The 22,594-nt window shown below is 41.9% G+C and overlaps 2 protein-coding genes across 5 annotated transcripts in view; one reads left to right on the top strand and one right to left on the bottom strand.

Annotated features, from left to right (window-relative positions):
- Nucleotides 1-128: 128 nt before the first annotated feature.
- rtn1a (reticulon 1a) lies at nucleotides 129-18,890 on the bottom strand. 3 transcript variants are annotated; one of them, XM_034858785.1, is made up of 9 exons: nucleotides 18,417-18,890; nucleotides 11,189-11,905; nucleotides 9,994-10,668; nucleotides 2,735-2,942; nucleotides 2,489-2,627; nucleotides 2,231-2,300; nucleotides 1,832-1,878; nucleotides 1,681-1,739; nucleotides 131-980 (listed from the first exon to the last, which is right to left on the bottom strand). In XM_034858785.1, the coding sequence occupies exons 1-9, from the start codon at nucleotides 18,637-18,639 to the stop codon at nucleotides 938-940; spliced, it is 2,181 nt and encodes a 726-aa protein (XP_034714676.1). In that variant the 5' UTR covers nucleotides 18,640-18,890; the 3' UTR covers nucleotides 131-937. The 3 variants fall into 3 exon arrangements, with proteins under 3 accessions (XP_034714677.1, XP_034714678.1, XP_034714676.1); XM_034858786.1 differs by lacking the exons at nucleotides 9,994-10,668; nucleotides 11,189-11,905; nucleotides 18,417-18,890 and adding an exon at nucleotides 7,469-7,760 and having other exon boundaries at nucleotides 129-980; XM_034858787.1 differs by lacking the exons at nucleotides 9,994-10,668; nucleotides 11,189-11,905; nucleotides 18,417-18,890 and adding an exon at nucleotides 4,727-4,832 and having other exon boundaries at nucleotides 129-980.
- Nucleotides 18,891-18,971: 81 nt separating this feature from the next.
- Nucleotides 18,972-22,594, top strand: part of lrrc9 (leucine rich repeat containing 9) — a 17,597-nt gene continuing 13,974 nt past the window's right edge. For both annotated transcript variants that reach the window (XM_034858734.1, XM_034858732.1), the window contains exons 1-6: nucleotides 18,972-19,808; nucleotides 20,005-20,223; nucleotides 20,540-20,680; nucleotides 20,933-20,996; nucleotides 21,102-21,172; nucleotides 22,030-22,212. In XM_034858734.1, coding sequence (XP_034714625.1) covers nucleotides 19,752-19,808; nucleotides 20,005-20,223; nucleotides 20,540-20,680; nucleotides 20,933-20,996; nucleotides 21,102-21,172; nucleotides 22,030-22,212 — 735 coding nt within the window. In that variant the 5' untranslated portion in view covers nucleotides 18,972-19,751. The remainder of the gene's footprint in view (nucleotides 19,809-20,004; nucleotides 20,224-20,539; nucleotides 20,681-20,932; nucleotides 20,997-21,101; nucleotides 21,173-22,029; nucleotides 22,213-22,594) is intronic.

The raw sequence follows: 22,594 nt of genomic DNA, 5'->3' as shown, positions 1-22,594 counted from the left end.
CGCACACACACCTCCCAACTAAAGTGTTGTCACGTCCAGCTTAGCTGTGGTGTCACACACAAACTCATCTTCACTCACTTGAAATCGTCTTATGAATAGCAAACCCATCAGTAAAGTGGCTGAGGAAATGTTATACATCAAGTTACATTTATTTTTCTTATTCTTGTAATTAAATACATAGTTAAGTGCAAATAGTTAAAGAGTCCAGGGTCTAAAGAACTACAGAGTATAGTTGAACATAGTACAAAGTTGGACAGTTATTCAAACAAGCTAAATATCACCAGATACTCCTTGTCTTCATAGTAGTTGTACAACAGTACTTAAAACATGAGCCTGTGTATTGTTCCTTATGGTTATACAAAAGCAAAAACCCTACAATTACCACATCTAAGACGCATATTGTTAAATTATGTTGTGCTTGGAAACACTTAAAAGGAAATAATTTTTGCCATGTATATATATTGACATATACTGAGAGAAGCCCTGTCTGCTAACTCCGAAACATGAAGCAGTATTTAACATTGGCAGCAGAGCAAGTCTGTGGGCATTTAGCTTTTTTGTGCCAAACCATACAGTTTGTGGTTTGACCTGCAAAGCAAAAGCATGATTTAAAAACTGCACAAAAGTTCAAATATTTACCAAAGGCTCGACTTCATGCACTTTAATAATAAGCAACACAAAAAAGTCAGTTTCTTTTTTTGTTTTGGAGTTGTGTACTTGTCTACTTAGAATCGGGATTATGTACGTACGTGTGACTGTGTGTTAGTGTTTAAACTGCTATAGACAGGGTGAAGGTTTCTCCAGTGGATGCATTAAGAGAACACCACGATGACATAGCACTATGCCCCACAGATGACGACCAGGCTCTTCAACAGTGACCAAGCTGCCTGACTCTGAGCTGGACTGGACTGTCAGCTTCACAGTGCTACAGACATGTCTACTCCTCCTTCCTCTTGGCCCCAGGGATCTTTGCTTGGATCCTGTACAGAGAAAACAGGCTTTAAAACCATGTGTCAAACAAGGTATTTATTCTAGATTAAGTTTTGGTTATTCTACTTCATTTTAAACCACCTGCTGTTTTTGTACTCTCTTTTTATGGCAGTCCATTGAACGAACTGAATTTTGACTAAAATTGGCAAATTGTTAGTGGTCAGTCCAAAAAAATGCAGGTACACATTTTGGCAGCAATTAATGCTTTAGAAACCCATAAACTTCACTCTTCACTAGACCAGTCCTTTTAAGTAAATTACGTTGACCAGCTGATCCACTATTCACCATGTGCAACATGCAAGCGTCTGTGGTCTTTTGTATTTATCTTAAACAGAATTGATAGTCCAAAAAGTCTTTTTCATGATGAGAATGAAACTTGCAATTTTGAAGGTTTGCTGAGCACAAATGCTCCTTTCAGCAATGCCCTGCTCACACACAAACACCTGTAAGCTGCCCAGTACAACTGCATTTGTATTTGCTGGCCACTGGGCAGAGGAGTTAAGGGTTAAGCACCTTGCACAAGGGCACATCAGTGCCTCTAATCAAGGTACAGTGAGTGCAGCTCTTAATTGTTTGCTTCAGACTCCTCGCTGTATTTGCAAGCAGGGTGTACTGTTTTATTTCCTCTAGTATGGCTTAGTGCTCAGGCTTAGTGCTTGCAAACTAGATTGTTTATAAAAGAATACTCACTTCCCCACCACAGAGTTGACCTGGGTCCGTATTAGTCCCACATACTGATCAATCTGTGCCTGTAAACAAAAGGAAAGTGATGGGTGTAAATACCGGACAACATTTTGTCAACCAGGGTTGACTTGAGGTATCATGAAGCTAAAATTCCTACCTGATGTTTCTCATAGACCACAGGCATGGTGAACATGGAAACCACAGCTGTAGAGGCATGGAGAGAGTAATGGTTAAAGTATTCTGACCTACAGTGGGAATATGTTCAAACAGGAACACTTGTGCCAACAGGGCCCCCGGCACACCAACACTTATCTAAGGTAAACTAGAAAAGTAATCGGATAATGTACACATTCAACAGTGAGATAAACATGTTCAATAAATTAATTTGGCATAGTGATATCTCTTTAATGACACATAATGTAATACAGCTTTGTTATATGTATTCCGATCATCAAGTCCTCTGAAGGTTATTGAACTTCTGACACACAAAAGTGTGTTTGAGTTGAAAGCAGTGCTTGGAAGTTTGTTGAGCCATAGTGAGTCTGGATGACCTCACCTAGGATAAGCAGTGTCAGGCCGTTGAAGAGAGCGCCCACATAGGTCAGCAGCCACATCAAAACAGCAAACTGAAACACAAAAAGACATGACTGTGTTCTTAGTTTTATGACAGTGGTCAAAAAGCCCCTCTAGTGGCCCCCGAGAAGCAGAGCTGATTTTATGCTATATCTGAAGGTGGTGCAGTTTGAAGTAACTGACAGATATTGTCATCCCTGGCTAGAGATGCTAAAAGGCAACAAGTGAGTTTGAGGCAAACCTTCAGGGAGTCGATCAGGTCTTGTACGAGAAACAGCCTGCGGAGCTCCTTCATACAGGTGTTGGTGTACAGCAAGATTTTGTCGGCGTATTTACTAATCTGGTCCTGGGAAAGAGCGATTTCGATCTCCAGGTAGGCTCTGGTAACAAATACATGTTCAGAAACATAGACAAGACCTTTCAGTGAGTAAATGCTATAAACCTTTTTATTGAGATCCATAATTGAACCGTCTTCTATCGTACTTACTTGAAAGGATGTCCCTCATCGGTCTTCTGCACAGCCTGCAGCACAGACTTGTAGATCCTGAAACTGATGGTAGCAGAGAGGGCTGCCAAGGCTAAGTAGGCGCCGACGCTGACCACGCTGAACTGGGTCAGGGAGAAGAGGAGCAGAAGCACGCTGCTGAACACGGCCCCCGACTGTTTTACATTCCTCCAGTAGAGCAGGTCAATCGCTGGAAGGGAAGGAACAAGGACAAACAGGGTAAGGACCCACAACCAGCTTGATCTGACCTCACTCTTTGACATGGAGGCCTGGGCATCCACGGATGTATCCGTTTCAAAGTGGATTAGGCTGCTGCGCGCTACACACCACACATTTGGGTCAAATATCTGGAAGCTGTTCACAACCCAACGTCCTCAGAGATCCCTGGCTGTCACGTGAGTCAGTTTTAACCCAGCTTTCTAACCTAGCTTTTCATTAGATTAGAGTGAGCTGTGGAGCTGTAAGGTGGTGTGAAAGGGTCCAACGATTTGTCAGTTTAGTTTCTTTACTATATATAGAGCAACCTTTAAAGAAGATAAAAGCTGACTCTTAGTTTTCCTGCAAGTGTCTCAGTCTGTGTTGCCACACTCTGGACCAGTGGGACTTCATATTTACATCTGACGTGTACTCAACGCTAGTGGCATCTGGTCTCATACGTACACATACATACAAACATACAGTACATGCAAACAGCCAGAAGGAACTGTATAACACGAAACAGAACCGCATTAATGATTGACCTACAGCTTGGCGAAGGCAGGAGCAGAAATAGAATCTCTATCAGCAGTTTGCAGATAACGGTTCAATGTGACCTGGTCAGACAAGCAGCTCTGTGATCATTGATGAAGAGTGACAGTGCTTCAATGCAGTGTCTCATTAATGCAGTGAAGAACCGCATTTCCTCCAAACAGTATCCCAAACGAGATATATATACTGTGCATGACTCGTGCATCTTACTGCACCATTTTCATTCTAACATTTCCTCACTTCTTTGGGTGGTGGGGCCTGTAATTCAAAGCCACTAGCAAAGATGAGAGAGAGAGAAGCAATAACTGAGGATTAGCCCAGTGTACCATTACAGCTGACACGGCCCTCCTCTGGCAGTCGTCTGTGTCGGCTGGAAACATGGGCCTGTTTCCATGAGAACTGTCGGCTGCTTGTTTCACCTCTGCTGAACCACCTGCCTCCACCACTGCATGTCTAACAGAACTACCAGGGTTTACCATTCATCTGTTGCTACGGACACCTTGAAATTCCTCATGGCACATAGGGAAGCAAGCAGAACCAATATATTGATGTAAACTTTTGTGCCCATGAAGAAGAGAGAATTGCAGCTGAGGTCTCCTGGGTGTCTTACTCTTTTTCTCTGAGCTGTCCGCCTGCTTGCCCGCCTGCCTACTCTAATTTTAGCCGTGGAGCTGTGAGCAGCATAGTGATGACGGCCATCTTTACTTTACTAAAAGGCATCAGGATGCCAAAAAGGCAGACTAAACCTGGGTGGCAAAAGAACAGACATTGTGACTAAGTGATTCTCTGCTACCCACAACCTTCCTATACTGTAAAATAAAATGTATAATCTGTCTTTTCTTTATATCCTATCAGTAAACAATTGTGACTTACAGTACCTATCTGCCCGCACTATCAAATCAAAGAGACTACTCATTCAGAAACAGTGGGAACAGGATCCGTGTGCCCTAGCTGCTATGCATGCACCACTCCCCACAGAACCCATTGTTGCTGCAACCACTGACAAACCAACGCCATGTGGCTACTATTTTGCATTGAGATGCTTACATACACACACAAACAGGCACAGGTAGAACAGACAGCAGCTGTAACAACCCACAGACAGATCAACAGCAGATAGCTCTGGCAGAGACAGGTGTTGACCAGCGACTGTGCTTTGTAATGTGCTGCACAGACTGCACGCAGACTGAAAAAGCTTTAGCTAGTGCAGTAGAATCATGTACTGACCTGCGGCTCCCATGGCTGAACAGGGAAAGAAGCAGCTGCTTTATCCACGGACAAAAGGAGAGAACTCGAGGGGGAGTACCCCCTGCACAGGAGAGGAGGGGCCACAGGCACACCAGCAAATCAGCATCTGCCTGTGCAGGGGAACTGTGGAAGGAAGGGGGGGGGGGGGGGGGGGGGGGGGGGGGGGGGGGGGGGGCGTCGCAACTGGGGTGCGGTTGCCAAAGAATCACATTGCAATCCAACACACTCTAACACATACATACATACATACACTCTTTCACTCTTTGTGAGCTCTTTTATGCTTAGGCTTTTAACGCAAGAAATGCTAAACTACGACTAAAATAAGACAGTTAATCAAAATGGAAAATGAAACCAGAGACTTTTTTATGTGCATCATGTAGACTTCAGTAGCCAAAGATAAGGCAACTAGCCTAGCATTGCACGCTAATAAACAGCACAGACTGTATATTCTATTTCTCCATTGAAATGGTTCAGTGGCAAGGATCTGCTGAGCACCTGCCTGATGCAGTTACCATAGTTACTGTGCTCCATTTTCTCTCCACCACTCACTGAGAGATGGAGAGAGAGAGGAAGGGAGGGGTCGAAAGTGGAAGGGAGAAGGGGAAAAAGCCTTCCTTTGGGAACAGAGAGATTCATTAGCTCCGAATCTGTGTCTACACCCCGCCACATAAAGACAGCCTCCCCCTTTATAGTGGAGCACAAAAGGACAATAGCAGGTTTAACACGAGGCCAGTTGTCAAGTCTGTGTCAAGAAAACGAAAAAGACGTTGTGTGTACAAAGAGTTTAAAGATTGTTAGCCATCTTACCATTAGAAACTTATTATTTAAGTCTGATTTCAAACAGATTAAACTAATTAAAATGCTCAATAGATGACAGTTGTGAAGACAATTGTTTACATTTGATTTCAACTTGATATTCATATTAAGGCATTCACCAAATATAAAATCTAGTAAGACACTTCTGTAAGACACACAGAATGTAGAACCAGAACACGTTGACCAGAGTAAATGATTAACACGAGGGATAATAATTTGATTCCCCCTCCTCCTTTTCTGTAGTGAATCTAGTTTAGCCTGACCTCATTAAATCACTGAAGACATCCTTGTGGCCTCAAACAAGCCATCAGTCAGACAGAGCAAACATGCAAAGGGACTCCTGCTGCCAACAGCCGAGATTTCGGACTTCTCAGTCTCAGAATTGGAACATGAATTTGGGGATGATAAGTGTAGATCTGGGTGTCATGTCGGTTATGATAAGATTTATAGGCAAAGGTATAGTTCTGATCTTTTAATATACGATGGGATGAGTTGCTAACTTAACACATGGACATGTGCTAGAGCTAGTGTAGATGGAGATGGAATAGAAACTAATACATAAAATATAAAAAAAACTTGTTTTGTAACTGCCATATTAATTGAACAAAATGTATTCTTCATCTTGTTATCCGTGGGGTTTTGTGATATGTCATGTATTTGAGAATATAAATTGATTGATTGATAGGGTAGCCACTCGATTGAGAAACACTAATCAAGTGTACAGAGAGAGGAGAGGTTTTGAGCATGCATTAGAAAACTTGGATGTTGTGTGTCATCAGGGTTGTTTGAACAAATTGTGCACAACTCTGAGTTTTGGATACGTCTGCGTCATTGTTAATTCTTTAGTAGCTTATGGGCAGTGAGTCAGTACTGTGCATGTCCAACGAGAATGACTAAACATAAAAATGGCAACAGCTTCAAGGGGATGTGCAAACATTCAACTGCAGAAAATACATCTGCTAAATTACATCCTTTGTTGTGCTATCAATTGAATTCAGATAGGCTATCAGGTAACAGAGACTCAGTAAAACAATGACTCAGTAGAATAATGACAAATGGGGGTTTGTCATCAAAGGTTATTTAAAAAAAGCTGTACATCTACAATCAGTGATTGTTGCAGTCTCTATAGGAATACAATAAGAAGACCATTCTATTGCAGTTACACTGCTGAGCTAAACCTAAACATGATGGCAGATAAACCACAACCAGCGTGAAGAAAGGGACGCCATTTTCTTTCTTGGCCCCTTCTATGAGCCCTCCATGCTATGGAAACAGACAGACGGAGGATGCTCCACTCCTGCCCAGTCTCTGCAAGGTGTCATGGCAGCTGAGGAGATAGGGCTGATGTAATCAGGATGGGTGTGCCCTGGTTACCATGGTGACAGTCTGTCAATGCTGTCCGGATATCTGGCTGCCTCTTTACACAAAAACGGAGCATACGCCATAAAAAAACAGCTACCGTGCATGGTTGCAAAGTGGGGAGGGTGATGACAATGACACGACTTAGTCCACAACACTGGCATCCATATTAACATGCACCCAAAACAGATGCCTCTCAGCACACTGGTATGTATACACCTATTTTCCAAAACACCCACCAGCATCTCTCATCACCTCTTCTCAATTTTTCTTTTTCTTTTATCGGGGACACACGCATGCAGAATGAAGGATCTGTCATCGGGGCGTGTCTGCGTGAAAGGAGGCGCAGGCAAACTGCTGTTTTATCCCCAAACACCTGACAAATAGATGATAAATGTGCACATGCAAAGCACACATATACACATTCAAAAATACACATCTACAGTGTCAATAATAGGTAACCTACATGCAGAGAAATAAGTCCCTCTCTCATTGCCACAAAACACAGACAGACTGATGAGTATATTACAGTAAACACATCAGTACCCTGGCCCTTCCAGCCGCTCCAGGAGCTTTCTTTCTTGGTAACGTCTGCAGTGGCCTGCATGCTGGTGATCAGTTATGTCCCTGTTCTCTTTCTCTTTATGGTCCCCGTTTTCTTCTTTGTCTCCCTCTTCTTCTGTAGTACCGACTCACTCACTCATCCCAGAAAGGCATGAATGGTCGAAAAAAGGATGCGGGAGATAGGCTTAGATGACCGAGAGGGAGGAAACGTTCTCAAGGTGCTGTTGACTCGCGGAGCTCACAGACTGATGCTGTGGAGCAGCTCTGGCTAGAACAGAAGGAGCGGGGAAAGCGTGTGTGTGTGTGTGTGTGTGTGTGTGTGTGTGTGTGTGTGTGTGTGTGTGTGTGTGTGTGTGTGTGTGTGTGTGTGTGTGTGTGTGTGTGTGTGTGTGTGTGTGTGCATGCTGGGGGAGGGGAAGAGGGGGTCAAATTGTAAACACCACACCACAGTTGCTGCTGCAGCAAACCAACCATGCAATAATTAAGAGCCTCGGGGGGTGAGAGGGTGGGTGGTGATCATTGGAGACTAAGCTTTTTTATGAAATGGAAGGTACACGAGTTTTCACAATAAAAGCTCTAACAGAGCATCAGAACAGACTGGTGATAGTTGGTGTACAAGCTGTGTTAGGGTTATTCCACCTATACTTGCCATTTACTTTCAAGCATTTTGCTCTGGCTTCCCTAAAAAGGACCATATTTATTGGTGCAATGATAATATTGGCTACAAATATAGCATGTCACCACATTCTGTGAAACCTGTAAGAAGAACTGAAATGTTGAAAATAGCTGGACTGGGGGCCATGTTGATAAAATATGGCAAACACCCAGGTCCGTGTTTCTTTATTTGCACAGAACAATATTTAAGGTTGTAGCCAGAGATTGAAATAGCTGTTTCCACTATGACTCACTGATAATTGAAGAGGCAAAGTGCTTGTACTTTAATAATTTATAACAAGGGACACCTTGCATTAGAGCACAATGTGCCCTCAAGGATGTGTTTATGTGTTTGTGATTTACAACTTCGTCCCTATTTGTAATGCAAATGGCCTTCTAAAGAGACCTTGGACTGAAAAAGCACTGTAGGATGCTTAAAAAAGAAGTGCAAAATTAAACAGCACAGTCACTGTGTTGTCACCACTGAGCACAAAACAATTCCACTATAGTTTACGTCATTTATTAATCCAATCATCAAAGCCATTAGTCTGTTTCCCCCTGCAGACAGCCACACCTCACACCTTCTGCTCACTGCAGCCTTGACAAGATTCAATGCCAATACCAACTAGAGGAAAGGGGGGGGGGGGGGAAACAGATTTTCCTGAACTAGACTGAAAACACTCCCCCATTCCTGTTGCTATGGCAACTGAGCGCACTGACGGATGGTCTTCAACATAACACCGTCTACAAAAGGTGCATTGTGCCCTCTAGTGGTAGGAAAAAAATACACGTGACCTGGTTTTTAGTATTTCCAGAACCTTCTTACAGTCCGAGGAAAACAAAGCAAGGACAACCTCTTTTATTTACTTTGTTATACATTTCAAATTTGTAACCGACTCAATTGTCACATTCTGATGGACCAGGGTCCATCAGTAGCTGTTAGTTTTACAAAACTAAAGCCAAACAACATTCATTAGGATGGGATATTTTCTGGCTTTGTAAGTGTGAAATTCAAGATGCAGCCTTTAAAGCCCCTAAGTATGAGTGTGCCCCAGTTTTGACATCATAGGATTATGTAAACCCACTGTATACAAGGACAGAGAGAACAACCAACGAATGTGTAGTTTGGACAGCATTAACGCCTGCTGATTGTAATTGGCATGTCTGACTTGTCTAGACACAGAGTGATGTCGCAAGATGCTGAAAGAGTTTAATAATCAACATCTGCAATTCTATAATTTGTGCAGAGAGCAATTTGGTATAGGTGTTAAGTTTTCATCATTCTTCAAATCCTCAGTCATTTATGTGAATCATTCCCCACTCTGTTTCTTTTTCTCAAATGTACCACCAGGGAGAGCCCCCACAGCAGTGAAACATCCCATCTCTCTCAGCAATCCTGTTTACTTTCCCGGCATAGTCAACAAAACAGTCAAAGCACACCATGCAGTAAGCTACCAAGGGGTAAACAAACACACACACACACACACACACACACACACACACATACTACTTTAGTGATTCAATTAGAAATAAGCTGTAATTTTCAAACTATTATTATCTCTAGATATGATGGGGAAGGTTTTAAACACAAATGCAGACGTGATAGCACTACCTGTTCCGCAAGCTGACATTACTATTTCTGGAAAGCCAGTACACAAGATAGCCGTTTATAAGCCGAGGTGAAACCGCTGCAACAATGAAAAGATTACAGACCTGTTTTGTGAAAATCTGTTACTCCACAAAGAGGCTATAACAATGTATATTCTTACATTTGTGTCCAGGGATGAAAAACTACTGCTTTAGAAAACGTCACATTCTGGGCGAAAGAGAAAAACAAGTTTTTTAAGACTGACCTTTTTGCTTATCAAAGCCCTGCAGGATGGTTGAGGTGGCAGGTTTTCCCAGATCTCCTCTGCCCTCATTGGTGTGCTTGTGCATGTCGTCCTGGTGGGGCCTTTCTGATCGCACCTCTGGGGGCACGGCAGCGGTGGGTGGTTTGGGCTTGCTGGGGCGATCCTCGTCTGTTTTCACTGGGGTCTTCACCTTTTCTGTGATCAGGGGTTCATTTGGCATTGCCTCAGCTGTACTGCGGGGAGGGGAGGCACTGGGAGCCAGGGGAGAAGGAGGGCTAACTCCCTGTTTGGGGCCACTGAAGCCCTGCTCTCTCTTTGGGCTCTCTTCAGATGCAGACTCAATGAAGAGATCACTGTCAAGCTCTGCCTCTCTCTCCTCCCTCAGAATGCTGTAGGCTGTGGGTGGAGCATGGTTGCCTACTAGGCCGAAACCACCCTTGGCTGGGGGATTGTCAAAGGGGTTGTTAGGCTGGCTGGAAGTGCTCTTGCTTTTAGGTGGCTGGGAAAAGGGGTTGCTAGTGGCCTTTGAGGGCTCCTCAGACACCAGCTCAATCTCTGAGTCTCCAGACTCTGCGCTGCTGCCCTCTTGCTCCCTGCTGCCTGTCTTTGTGCTTGCACTGCTTTTGGAAACTGCAGGCTTCACTGGGTACATATCCTGGGAAGGGAATTCTTTTTCTGTTCACAGAGAAATGCAGAAAATGCATTCATGTCTTCATTCACATTATAAATTTAGACAAAGTATCAGCACATAAAACGTAAAGCTAGCCTATGTAACTTAAAAGAAGAAATAACAATCTTCTACATATCAAATGTTTATCCAATTCAGTTAACTTGTGACTGCCTGACTCTGTCTGGTACGGCCAGTAGCTTATGATGGATAATACTACCTAATGTTAACAGACTTATAGTTAGTTAGAAAGTTATTGTTGTAATTACTGTATCATATTGCAGTGCAACTCTATTGTGGTGTAGTTTAAGTATTTAATTCACTTCATTATACAAAAACATACATTCCTATCTGGTTATTGTATCCATAAACAGTTTCTTAAAGTTGTTCTTTCAGAAAATGGAGTATAATATAAAATATACTGACATTGCAAAATGAAATACATATACCATGATGGGGGATGATATCTCCATCACCAACGTCTATATCTGATCAAGTGACAGGTGTTTGTGTGTGTGCAGTGCCTACGTGTTGGTGAAGCATTGGGAGTGGAAGCAGGGCTGTCGTCCTCTGGCTCTGATAGCGTCACAGTGGGAACCCCCTGTAAGCCCACACTGAGGACGTTTTCACGCTCAGAAGCATTGACTGGAGGGGGATGTTGCAGTGGCTCAGTTTTGGCAGTTGGAGGCTGGGACTCGGTCAAGGTGATCTTCACTGGGCTGGCCATCTGTGGGGCGCCACCCAGGTTTCGGTAGGAGCGGTAGTCTGACAGCTCTTCATCAGATGGCTCCTCAACGTATGGGAAGGAGTGGGAGCCCAGTGCTGGACCTAGGTTTTCCTCCTCCTCCTCCTCATCCCCATTTCTTCCATGGTTTTTATCCATGTAGCTGACCAATGAGTCATGACCAGTTGAGCCTGTGTCCACCAGGCTGTGCTGGTCACTGCGCTCATCCCCGTAGTTGATGTCCATGTAGTTGTAGGATTCGGCCTTATCTGAGCCAAACAGAGATTTTGGCATGTCATCCTCCAGGTTGGAAGTCATCTTGGTGTTGGAGCTGAAGCTATAGGTGTCGTTGGAGAAGTGATCCAGGGCAGAAGAGCCAGAGTAGGGCTTGGACAATTTCAGGTCGTCCGACAGGTAGGAGGCTTCTTGACCCGATGTGAAGCTCTGATTTGACATCAGGGAAGTGTAGACATCACCATCATCATTCATAGGCTTCCTAAACAGGCCGGACGTGGGTTCATCTACAGAGATTGGCAGGAAGAGAAAGAACTGAAGCTCAGTGAGGTTACACAGAGGAAACTGATAAGTAAGAATGACAGCAGTCTCCGCGTCATTCAATCAAGTTAAATCAGTCTTTGCCTGAGCTGTTCGATTAATAAAAAAATCCAGTTATACAAGGCTAAGCTTCAGCTGGCACAGCCGCCAGGGAGAGGGGCTGTGGCACTGTGAGGGCAACACAGTCAGACTGGGTGCTCGGCTGTGAAGATCAGTGAGGCAGCAGTAACAGAGGGTACTTGTACCCGTCTGCGACAAAGGGGGATTGTTCAGACCCCAAAAAAAACGTGGTACCACAACCAGTCTGTTCCAAATCATGCAGGCAAAGGGCTTTCTGCTCTGTAATCACTAACCCTGCGTCTGTCCTAACAAATTAGTGTCATACAAACAAATTCACTCACAAACGATATGAACAATATACTGTATGTACCCTCTCCAAAATCTAAAATGCTTAAGCTAGGCTACATTAGGTTGACAAAACTCTTCCGTGGTAAATGTATAAAATAAATACTTCAAACACAGCACACACATCACTGTAATATTCAACACACATGCAACAATTAAATAAGATTAATTACAGGGATATACAATTGTAGTGCTGATGCAGTTTCCAATTACAAGTAAAAATTCAAAACCAAAAGATGTTATCTGTGAATTTCTGTGTACTCTGCTGTAAAATATCACTCAACATACCACTGAATAATTTGTTACCGTGTTGCAGGGAAACATGAAGGATTCTTATGTTACACGTGACTTGATAAAACAACAGAACGTACTTGATATCAATGTTATTTCATACTTTTCAGGTTGGAAGTCATGGTTAAGCAAAGTATTCTAATTTGTTGACTTTTATTTCTTTAGGTTGCCCAACAAGTATTTTCAGTCTCATTATCATACTAAAATACAAAAGCATAAACGCAGAACCCAAACTCAAACGGACACTATACACCGCCACACATCTGATGCTAATTCTTGATTCTTTTGTTGTGCTATGTACAAGTCAGAGTTTATACTTCCATGTACTAAGTTCCTCCTCCTGCTCTCCAGCCCTGCTTCTCCCAGGGCAGTGGTGGTGCTATAAATAGGCTAGGTCCAGCTGCTGGGCTGGATGAGGGGGGGAGATTTAAAATAACAGCCTTAGGGTTAGCTCTGGAGGATGCAGACTGACTGACAGAAGACCCAACAGGTCAGGACGTTCCTTCCCTCCCTTCGCTTCCTCTAAAAAGCCCCACCACACTTCCCTTCTGCTGTCCTTCCTACTGCTGCTCCCTCAGTCATTAACAATACATCATACCGCAGTACAATGGCATAAACACTACACACCCATGCTAGCCTTAGACATAGCGGGAGGGCTGATGTGACATGGGGGAAAAGCAAAGCAGGCCCACACTCTTGAGCTTCAGACTCAAATGTTTTATAGATCAACACCTTAACTACAGATGGATACAAGCCGTATGCAACATAGATGGGCACAGCTGTTGGGCCAAGTTCAGGACAGTAACATGAATGCCCTTGATGTACTGCTAAAGCGAACCAATGTATAATCCTCTTAGTGTACTATTATTGTATAGGTCCCATCAGCCATCACCCTGGCAACACCACCATAATCTTGCACTCACTGATTCACTGTATAAATACCTACTGTGCTGAAGTCAGAAGCACTCAGGGCTACTACAAACTGTGAAGACAGTGGATCTCCAGGGCTGTAAACTGCCAGTAAGCCTGTTGACTGTAGGCAACGCAGATAAACTCACCAGCAGTTGCGTAAGGCATCTGTAACAATAAAGAGACTGGTGCTTGTCTTTAACTGCCATGAGGGTAGCTCTGGGCAGCGTCTTGACGAGTTGGTGTGTTGAGATTGAGGGTATTTTGAATCTATTGATATATCGTAGCACCCAGACACTTGGGCAAAAACCCACAAGGCTGAAACAAATGTTTTGCTGCGCTCAGATGGGATTGGACGGGACAACAGATGAAATCTAAGCTCACACTGTAGTCACACAACATAAACATGTCACTGAAAACATGGTGCAGTTAAAGTCCTGGTGGATGTGCTGTGAAGGGGCAGTCCTTTTGTTGTCCTCTGTGCAGTCAGTGAAGCCTCGAAACTAATGCATCTTGACAATCTGTGCTACGCTAAGGCACGGGCTCCTAATTATCCGGCTACAGACAAAAACATGTGAGCACACTATTAAAAGAGCCAGCGTTGCAAAATGAATATATTACCACTTTGAAATTACTGAGCTGCATGTGGGATTCAGTGTGCAGAAGGGTGTACTCCCGTGAAGACACTTAATGATCCACTGCACTTATTCAATATGGAAAAAAACAAATAAACTACTGTGATAAAAACCAGCTTCATTACTTTAGGTATAAATCGTCCTTTTTACTTGGAACTGCGCAGGTTTTAGAAAAATAAAAACAGAAATTGATTTTGTAAGCATAAGTTGGCTATGCACATGTTATGAAACGTTTAAATTAGACATTAATACTTCTTGGAGAAAGCCTGGAAGATGAGAAAAATACCCATTATCAGCACAGACTATAGGCTTGCCTTTAGTGTACAATTTATTTACACATGTTCACACAAATATGTAATCTGAAAGAACAAAGAAGTACATATGATATGTTGTATGGGGAGTGATATAATATTAGATTCCTAAATTAAGTCTCTTACTTATTTGTCACAGTTTAACTGAAGCACCCCTCCAACTGTTAATGGTCTCTGTGTTTAAAAGCTTTGGTTATGATGTTTGTAATCATAATGTATTGATTACAATGTTCTTGGCTGAACCAATACATGAATAGTAGTGACCAACTATCCCACTTTAAAGAAGAAAATAATGGAGAGTACAAAGACAGTCTATACTAAGAGCTGAAGTACAACAAAACTACTAGCAGGGCTCAATAGGAGAATAGCTGAGGGATTCAACTGCCCTGAGCTGCATTGATCCAAGACAATGAGGACCCACAATTACTCTGAGAAACATCAGTGTATCCACTGTTCTTAAAAAATCACTAAAGGCTACACGGGACAAACGTTGTTGTTTCAGCAGCCTTTGTCATAGATAAATCAATGTAGAGGTAGTTTAAATAGAAGCTAATCTGTCTGATTCTGAAACTGAGGTACGTACAGTACCTGTCTTCTGTACAGTATTGATTGTAATATTCTTGCTTGGATAGAGCTTTATGGATGAATGGAGAGTATGTGGGCAGATCCATACTGAGTGTCTGGAAGCTATCTGCTTTGGGTCAGAGCTGCCAGTTCAGTTAAAATTTGGATTGGCATTTCACTTTTATTGTACAGACAGAATTTGGCATTAAAGTGTACAGATGCGGGCAGGAAAGCAGGCATGCATATAAACTACAATAACCAAAACAAAAAAATTAGATGGACTACACTGTTTAAAAGCATCTCTGCTGATAGTAGCCGTAATCCCCTGAGCTGTTTTGCAATACTGTGCTCGGGGATTACTCTGTGCCCACAGGCTAGAGAGCTAGACTGAGGCAGTGAGATCATTAACATGGCATCAAATTTCATGTACTGACTTTTAATTGTTTTCAGGGTAAACATAGGGGATCAAATGAAAGAAAGAAATTATGATTTATTGATATAATGATAGCAGTAATGATAATGTTATTGTCCCCTGCAGTGGAGCTTTTTGGGCAGGGTCTGTCATTCTTTTATCTGTCCTTTTATAACTAAGCAATAGCTAATTGCTCCTGGTGACAGATGAAGATAAATGAGATAGCAAACCTGGCAGGTAACACATGGGATGAGCACTCTATATCCTTCTGGAAAGCAGGCAAATGAGCATATTGTACAACCTTTAGGTCTTATTTAATGATGTAAGATGCTGGACAACACATTTTTATTGGCAATAGCTAATGGAAGTACATGCAGACATTGGCTCACACCTGGGAGCTGCTCAGCTGACCACTGACATGGAAGTGCTTTTGTCAGAATCAGATATGGAATTAAAGGTATCCATGAAGGAAACAATATTTATTTGTATTTCCTGTTTTTTCCCCTGACATTCTGGCCATGTGAACTATCGGCCTTCTCATCACAGCCTCTCCTCTCTTCCCATTAAGCCTCTCCCCCCTCCTCCTCCAGACATCTATTATCTTGCATCTTTATCTAGTATGAAAATGCCTAGCACTGCTCTGCCTCCTGGGAACAGGAGCTAAAGGCACAAATGCACTGTGCTGGCTTATGCGGTCTAGCAAGTACACTAAGTGTTTTCTCTATCGGACAGATATGGAAAAGAGCCAGGCAGACATATGCTGTCTCATCCTTGTCACTGATGATGTGCTGAAATGGAGAAGGACTTGAGTCTAATCCACCTCTCAGGGACTGGATCGTGGGAGAATCTTTCTCCCGCAGTCACTTTGTAAGGACGTGATGAAGTAACCATCATAATGCACTATAAGGCATTACAAAGCTTTTTGGAATGCGGTGTGTGTGTGTGTGGGGGGGGGGGGGGGGGGGGGTCAAAAATGTATCACTGTTCATACTTTTTGCTAAAAACAAACTGTGGGACTTTCACAGCACACTTAGACCTCGTCGTGATGCAGCAATATCTTCCACAATTTGTTTCATGCTTCTTGAAACCTTTACAAGACTTTTCAAGATAAAATAGGCTTTACTGCACTGCACTGTGTGATCCAAGGTTCCGTCCTGTGGTAATTTAATACTGCTGAAATCAGCATTATTTGCATTCTGCGAGTAGATCAACTGTTGTGAACAAAATTTAGGACAGTCATGGATCAATTACCTACAGAGGCAATCCTAGACATCTTGAAGAGATACTATTTCACAGTTCGTACTGTTGAAAGGTCAAACTTCTTTTCTTCCTCAGTAATAATTTATCTTTTTAAGTTTCTAAAACTTGAAAAATTACTTTGTGATTGTCGTTGGTAGTTTGACAAAGATCAGAACAGACTATAACTTGTCTGGTCAAGAGGAAAATGTCCAGTCTGCCCTGCTAGATATGATGAGATCCGCACTGTTGCCACCAACAATTTAAGTGACTGAGGGATTATTTCACTGGTATGGATACGGCTCAATGGGAGTCACATCAGTAAGTTTAGCCCTTAAAACGTACAGTGTGTGTGTGTGTGTGTGTGTGTGTGTGTGTGTGTGTGTGTGTGTCTCACAAGTCAGAGCTTGTTTGGCACACTGTTATGATAGTGTTATGTATGCTTTGTTTTCTTTAGCTAGTTCATCATGTCACTTTATATTTGACATGTAGTCTGCTTGAAAAGGAGCTAAAAATGTTGCTTTTGTAAGTGATATAAATTTTACAATACCATTTTGTTTCCAACACTTTTAGCCCTGGATATTTAATAATAATACTTTCATGCTAAATGATGTGCCTAAAACAATTAAAGTCTAATGGATGCATTCAATAATGCTGTTATATGTGATATACAAAAAGACAAAGTTTGTTTTCTTTTTTCATGTTTTAGAACAGCAGCGGCGAAGAGAAATGCCTGAGCGCCAAAGAGAGGAAACTGAGCGCTGTTCTTTTTTAAAACATCATCTCATGAATTTTTCAGTGAACCCGTGAATGAAAGTACAGGGCTCTAGTTTTGCTAGCAAAGCGAATAGTGAACCCTGTTCCTTCAGAATTAAAAATAGCAGCATGAGCTGAGCTTTGCTGAGAAGGACAGACTTAGATCTGAGGTCTGCATGATGTTCCCACAAAAACCACTGCCTCCAGCCTTAAATAATATAATCAACTATACCAAAAAAAGGAATGTAGGAATCATGTCCTCATGCAGACTACTTGTTAGAACAACATAAATAGATATATTTTGGTCAAGTCTCATTCAATTGATAAACTGTAAGATTTAATCATTTTCAACCAAGCCAGTGGTTAGCAAAGCTAGGGGGCTTGATGATGGTGATCGATTTATCATCCCTTTACCCCATCATATCAAAATGCAGGTATTGTATTATAGATATGCTATAGGCCTACATGTGGAAGCTGGTACGTTTATAGGCTATTCGAAGTTCAACAGGCTATTTGCATGATGCATCCCATCTTAATCCTCCCCACCGACTCTCTTCAACCAAAGAGCTGTTTGGACTGGTGGAATGAGGCATAATTGATGTTTCACAGGAGCTACCAAAGGCGAAAGCTCTAACCAATTCAGAATTAATTAAGTGTCTAATATTTTCCCCTTCGGCAACACTGTTTACCACTGGTTTACCATCATCCTATGAAAGTTACTGTCTTGCATATTTGTTTCTGTGTTTTCAAGCCCCGAAGTTTTTAACTCAGACAGAAAGACAGGCCGTCTGTCTTAATAACGCTTTGCCTGTGACCAATGGACTCGGCTGCGTCTCTCTCGCTGTATTTACACCAATACCGTTGTGGGACTGTTAGCTGGCACAATTAAGCCTACTGTGGCTAAAATACTATAAATTTGTTAATATCGAGACTTAACTGCGATTACTGTCCGCTTTACCTGTAGATGCAGTTTCCATAGCAACGGGAGGCCTTTTCCCATCGTCCTGGAAAGGATGAAATTGTTGATCCAGGTCGCACGCCACCTCGCCGCCTCTCGGCTTAAATTCTTCACGGAGCTCTTCGAACCGGCTTGGTGTGTTACCAAACAGGCCGTTTCTCTCATAGTCATCCCCAAACCACCTCCCCTCCGAGCCTAGCTCCTCACCGGGCTGAGTAGACATGCTTTTTCCTGTTACCGGACAGAATACTAGCTACAATGCTTCTTCTTCTCTAAGCTACCGTATTTACCGGGGCTGGGACTGTAAATAAGCGGCGGTAACCCTTTGCGCTAGAATAGGTTACGGAGACAAACACAACAATGCAGCTCCTTGGCGTTTGTCAACCGAGCCTTGGGGTCTGTAGACGCCACAGATGAGGCGGTGCGGTCGGTTTGGGAGCAAGAGGAGAGGAGTGAGGTTGATTGTTTTAGTTCACTGCTCCAACGGTGACGTCATGGTATCCCCGAGGCTCAGGGTTGGCACTTTATTTGAGGAAGAGATGAATATGAGTGAGGCATTTTCGGCATATAGCTAAATATAGTCGTTTTAAAAGTGTTTAACATTGACGGAGTACGTGACAGCAAAATTATGTTTGGTGTGATGAAATAGGCAGACCCTATGTAACATAAATCTATAGCTAAGTCAGTAAAATTGGACGCATGACCCAGTTGGTGGAATTTCTAAATTAATAATTCGAACTGAACATGTTTAACAAAAACGTTTTATAAAAGTGCGCCTAAAAAGAAAGCAAAACAATTGTGTGTTTTACAATTGTGTGTTTGTGGTTTTGAGAAAATGTATCTTGCAGTGTGGTGCCCTCGTGTGGTAGCTCGAAATATGCTCAAAAGTTTCAACATGGCTGCTTAGCAACCAGAAGCTCCTGACTGGACACAGACTATGCCAAACATTACTGAATTCAGATGGGCCACATGGTTTGTGTTTGGGCAGAAGTCCGCCGGTAATATGTAATTTGCCGTGGGAACTTGTGTTAATTTTGTCTGCCATGCAAGGGTTAATTTATAATATTAATTTATCTTATTACTGCCATTCATGGAACTTATTTACGTGAGCGAACAGTTCCAACATCTGCGCCTTTCGCTAGCTAGCTAGCTGGTAAGTTAGCATGAATGTGTGGTGACATTCAGTGTGTGTGTGTGTTACCGGACTTCACAATCTGTTACCATACTTACGCAAGGCTGGCAGCTCAGAATAAAGCAGCATATATTCATTACAGACAAATTAAATACTTTGCTTAGCGTTTTCTTAGCTGCAGTATATTCCAAGGCAGAAAAGTTATGATACAGAGTGAGAAACAAAAGCACCGAGGTGATGAGGAGGTGGTCAAAGAACTGGTGAGTATGAAATTCACAATTATTTTGCTCAAAGTGATTAATGTTTTAACCAGTTTTAATACTTGTAACAGCTTCCAACATCTGACTCATCAAATGCAATGTAACTCTATTTAGCCTATATATATATGTATTATTTTCACTGCCTTTTCATTTTTCTTTCAAAGTTATGTTTCACATGAATATTTTTTCTCAACAGTGCATGGCCAATGGAGTGTCCTATGAAAAAATTGCACAAGAAGGAATCAATGTCAGCTCCCTGGAAATCTTCTTCTCTGGTTTTCCCCGCATGGTTGGGCTTTCCTTCTTCCCAGGGCTCTGCCAGCTTACCATAGTGGGACAGAATATAAAACACATTGAAGGACTCGAGTGCTGTCCTCTGCTTCGGGAACTCTGGGTAGTCCAGTGCCATTTGACAGTAAGTTTTTTATGCTGGTAAGATTTCTATTAATCAATGCTAGCAATGCTGAAAACAATATGTAAGGCATCATTACAGACCACTATGTTTTTTGTTGGAAGTGATTGCAATTTATTGTTTTATTGAAGAGCTTCTTAAACCTTACGCACTGTTTACGTGTTCTTCCCTCTGGCATCTAATGACAACAAATCTTGCATGCATGGACCACCATTTATTAATCACAAACCATAGTTTAAGCAAAACAGTATACTGTAATTACTGTAGTTACAACATGCCATATATGTTAAACAGTAATTTATCACATCTTATTTTGCAGGGAATATCAGGACTACAGAATTGTTCACAAGTAGAGAAACTCTACCTTTATGATAATCAGATCTGTGAAATAAAGAATTTAGAATTGCTGATCAACCTAGAAGTCTTGTGGCTCAACAACAACTGCATAACTCAAATACAGGTTTGAACTGTAAATTATCTATATATATCTCTATCTATCTATCTATCTATCTGACGCATGTTTACCATACAACATTCTACAATATGTGTTAAACTGTGAATTGTATTTCTCTATATCTTTTGATTTGTCTCACAAATATGGAATTTTTACACAATTTAGCAGATCAGTAATCATGACTGTACAGGTTGTGTCAAAGTAGCATGCGCAAAGTAGTTATTGATCAGTTGTTTGTTATGTGCTTTTTTACTACAGGGCTTGAACACGCTTCAAAATCTCAAAGAACTCAACCTTGCTGACAACAATATTGAAAAGATTGGTAGTTTTTTTTTTTGGATTCCTCTGTATTCTCTGTACCTAGTTTGATTTAGATTCCATGAGCTGTTTGAGAAAGATAATCAAATCATTTTTTAACTTCTTTTAGGGTATAGCCTTGATCCTAATGTCAGCCTTCAGAATCTTAATCTGTCCGGAAACAAGATCAACTCCTTTAAGGTAAGAATCAAAACAGAAAATGCTTTTGAAATTTCTTCTGTAAAAGTTTTCCTACTTATTTGTAAAATCCTTGGTCTGAAAAGGGCTATTCCAAATTCTTATGAAATGTTGTCAGTTCAGATTTTCAATCAATTCTACAAAAGGCTGGCTGCATAAGACCTTCAATGAGGTATTGGCCAGATCAATTTCAATTTATGTCATTCAGGATTCAATGATATACGTTCATGACTGCATCTATTAAAAAGAAATCCTAAAAGAGTACTTAAGATTTTTCTGATATGCGGGTTTGTGTTAGTCAGTAGTACAATTAAGACATATACAGTATACTGAGTTGTTCAAGGTCATTCTGGCAAGTCTAGTTTTGATGGGATGATTAACACCACAATCATGTTCCTGCAATCCATCTTTTGTCCCAACGCAGCTTGGAATGCAATTTTTGGTCATTCACTGCACAGATTTCCCAGCATATTGCAACTACTGTGAAATCAAAGAAAAGTCTTTGCTCCTTTATCACTACAATGAGACATTTCTTTTTAACTGATGTGCAGTGAGTATGGAGGGAAAAATAAGAAATGGCTATTTACAAAAGAAGTGTTTGGCTTATTATTGCATCTGTCTAACATTTAAACTTACAACAAGACTGGGGCTGCAGATAGTTCATTTAGCACTATGCACAACTTTAATATTTATTTTTATCACTAAGTAGAAGTTGCCACAATACATCTGATTTGTATATGGAATGACCTTTGTGTACAGTAAAAACAGTAGTGTTTTTACAGCCCAACCTTGAGCCATAGAATAAAGATAAACCCTATTGATGAACTTGCCCGTGTGTTCTTTTGTTGTTGGTGTAACAGGAGCTGACTCTGCTCGCTCGCTTACCCCATCTGAGAGAATTGGCACTGAAGGACCCGACCTCAACCCCAAACCCAGTGTGTCTGCTGTGTAACTACGCCACGCACATTCTTTACCACATGCCAAGCCTCCAGCGACTTGACACCTATGACGTCTCGAGCAAGCAAGTCAAGGAAGCAGCTGAGGTACTGAGAAGACCAGCAGGACCCCTGAGTTACACCAGTTGTACTCACCAGAGTCCTGTTTGGCTCTTGAGAGGTTTCAAATTCTCATGATTTATGTGGAATGCTAATGATTTGCTTTAAATTCCTTTAAATGTGCCTGACATTAGTGATAGACCAATTGGATCGGCCTGCCAATATTTTAGTTTTTACATGTATCAATAAGTGGCTGCTGCATTTTCCGATTTTTTCCTGGCATTATTTACAGACAGGCGTCTGTGTTGCACGAGACGCTGCAGTTCACGTGCAGACCATGCACTGCCCCTCCAGCACCATGGCAGTCTTAAATTACAAATCAAGCACTTTATTTCAATGGCTACTTTTCAGGTTTATTGTTTTCTTAAAT

Source organism: Etheostoma cragini, chromosome 20 (assembly GCF_013103735.1).
Source record: "Etheostoma cragini isolate CJK2018 chromosome 20, CSU_Ecrag_1.0, whole genome shotgun sequence".
Classification (NCBI taxonomy): Eukaryota; Metazoa; Chordata; class Actinopteri; order Perciformes; family Percidae; genus Etheostoma; species Etheostoma cragini.
The sequence above is the reverse complement of the archived record's forward strand: the minus strand, read 5'-3'. Positions and strand labels throughout refer to the sequence as shown.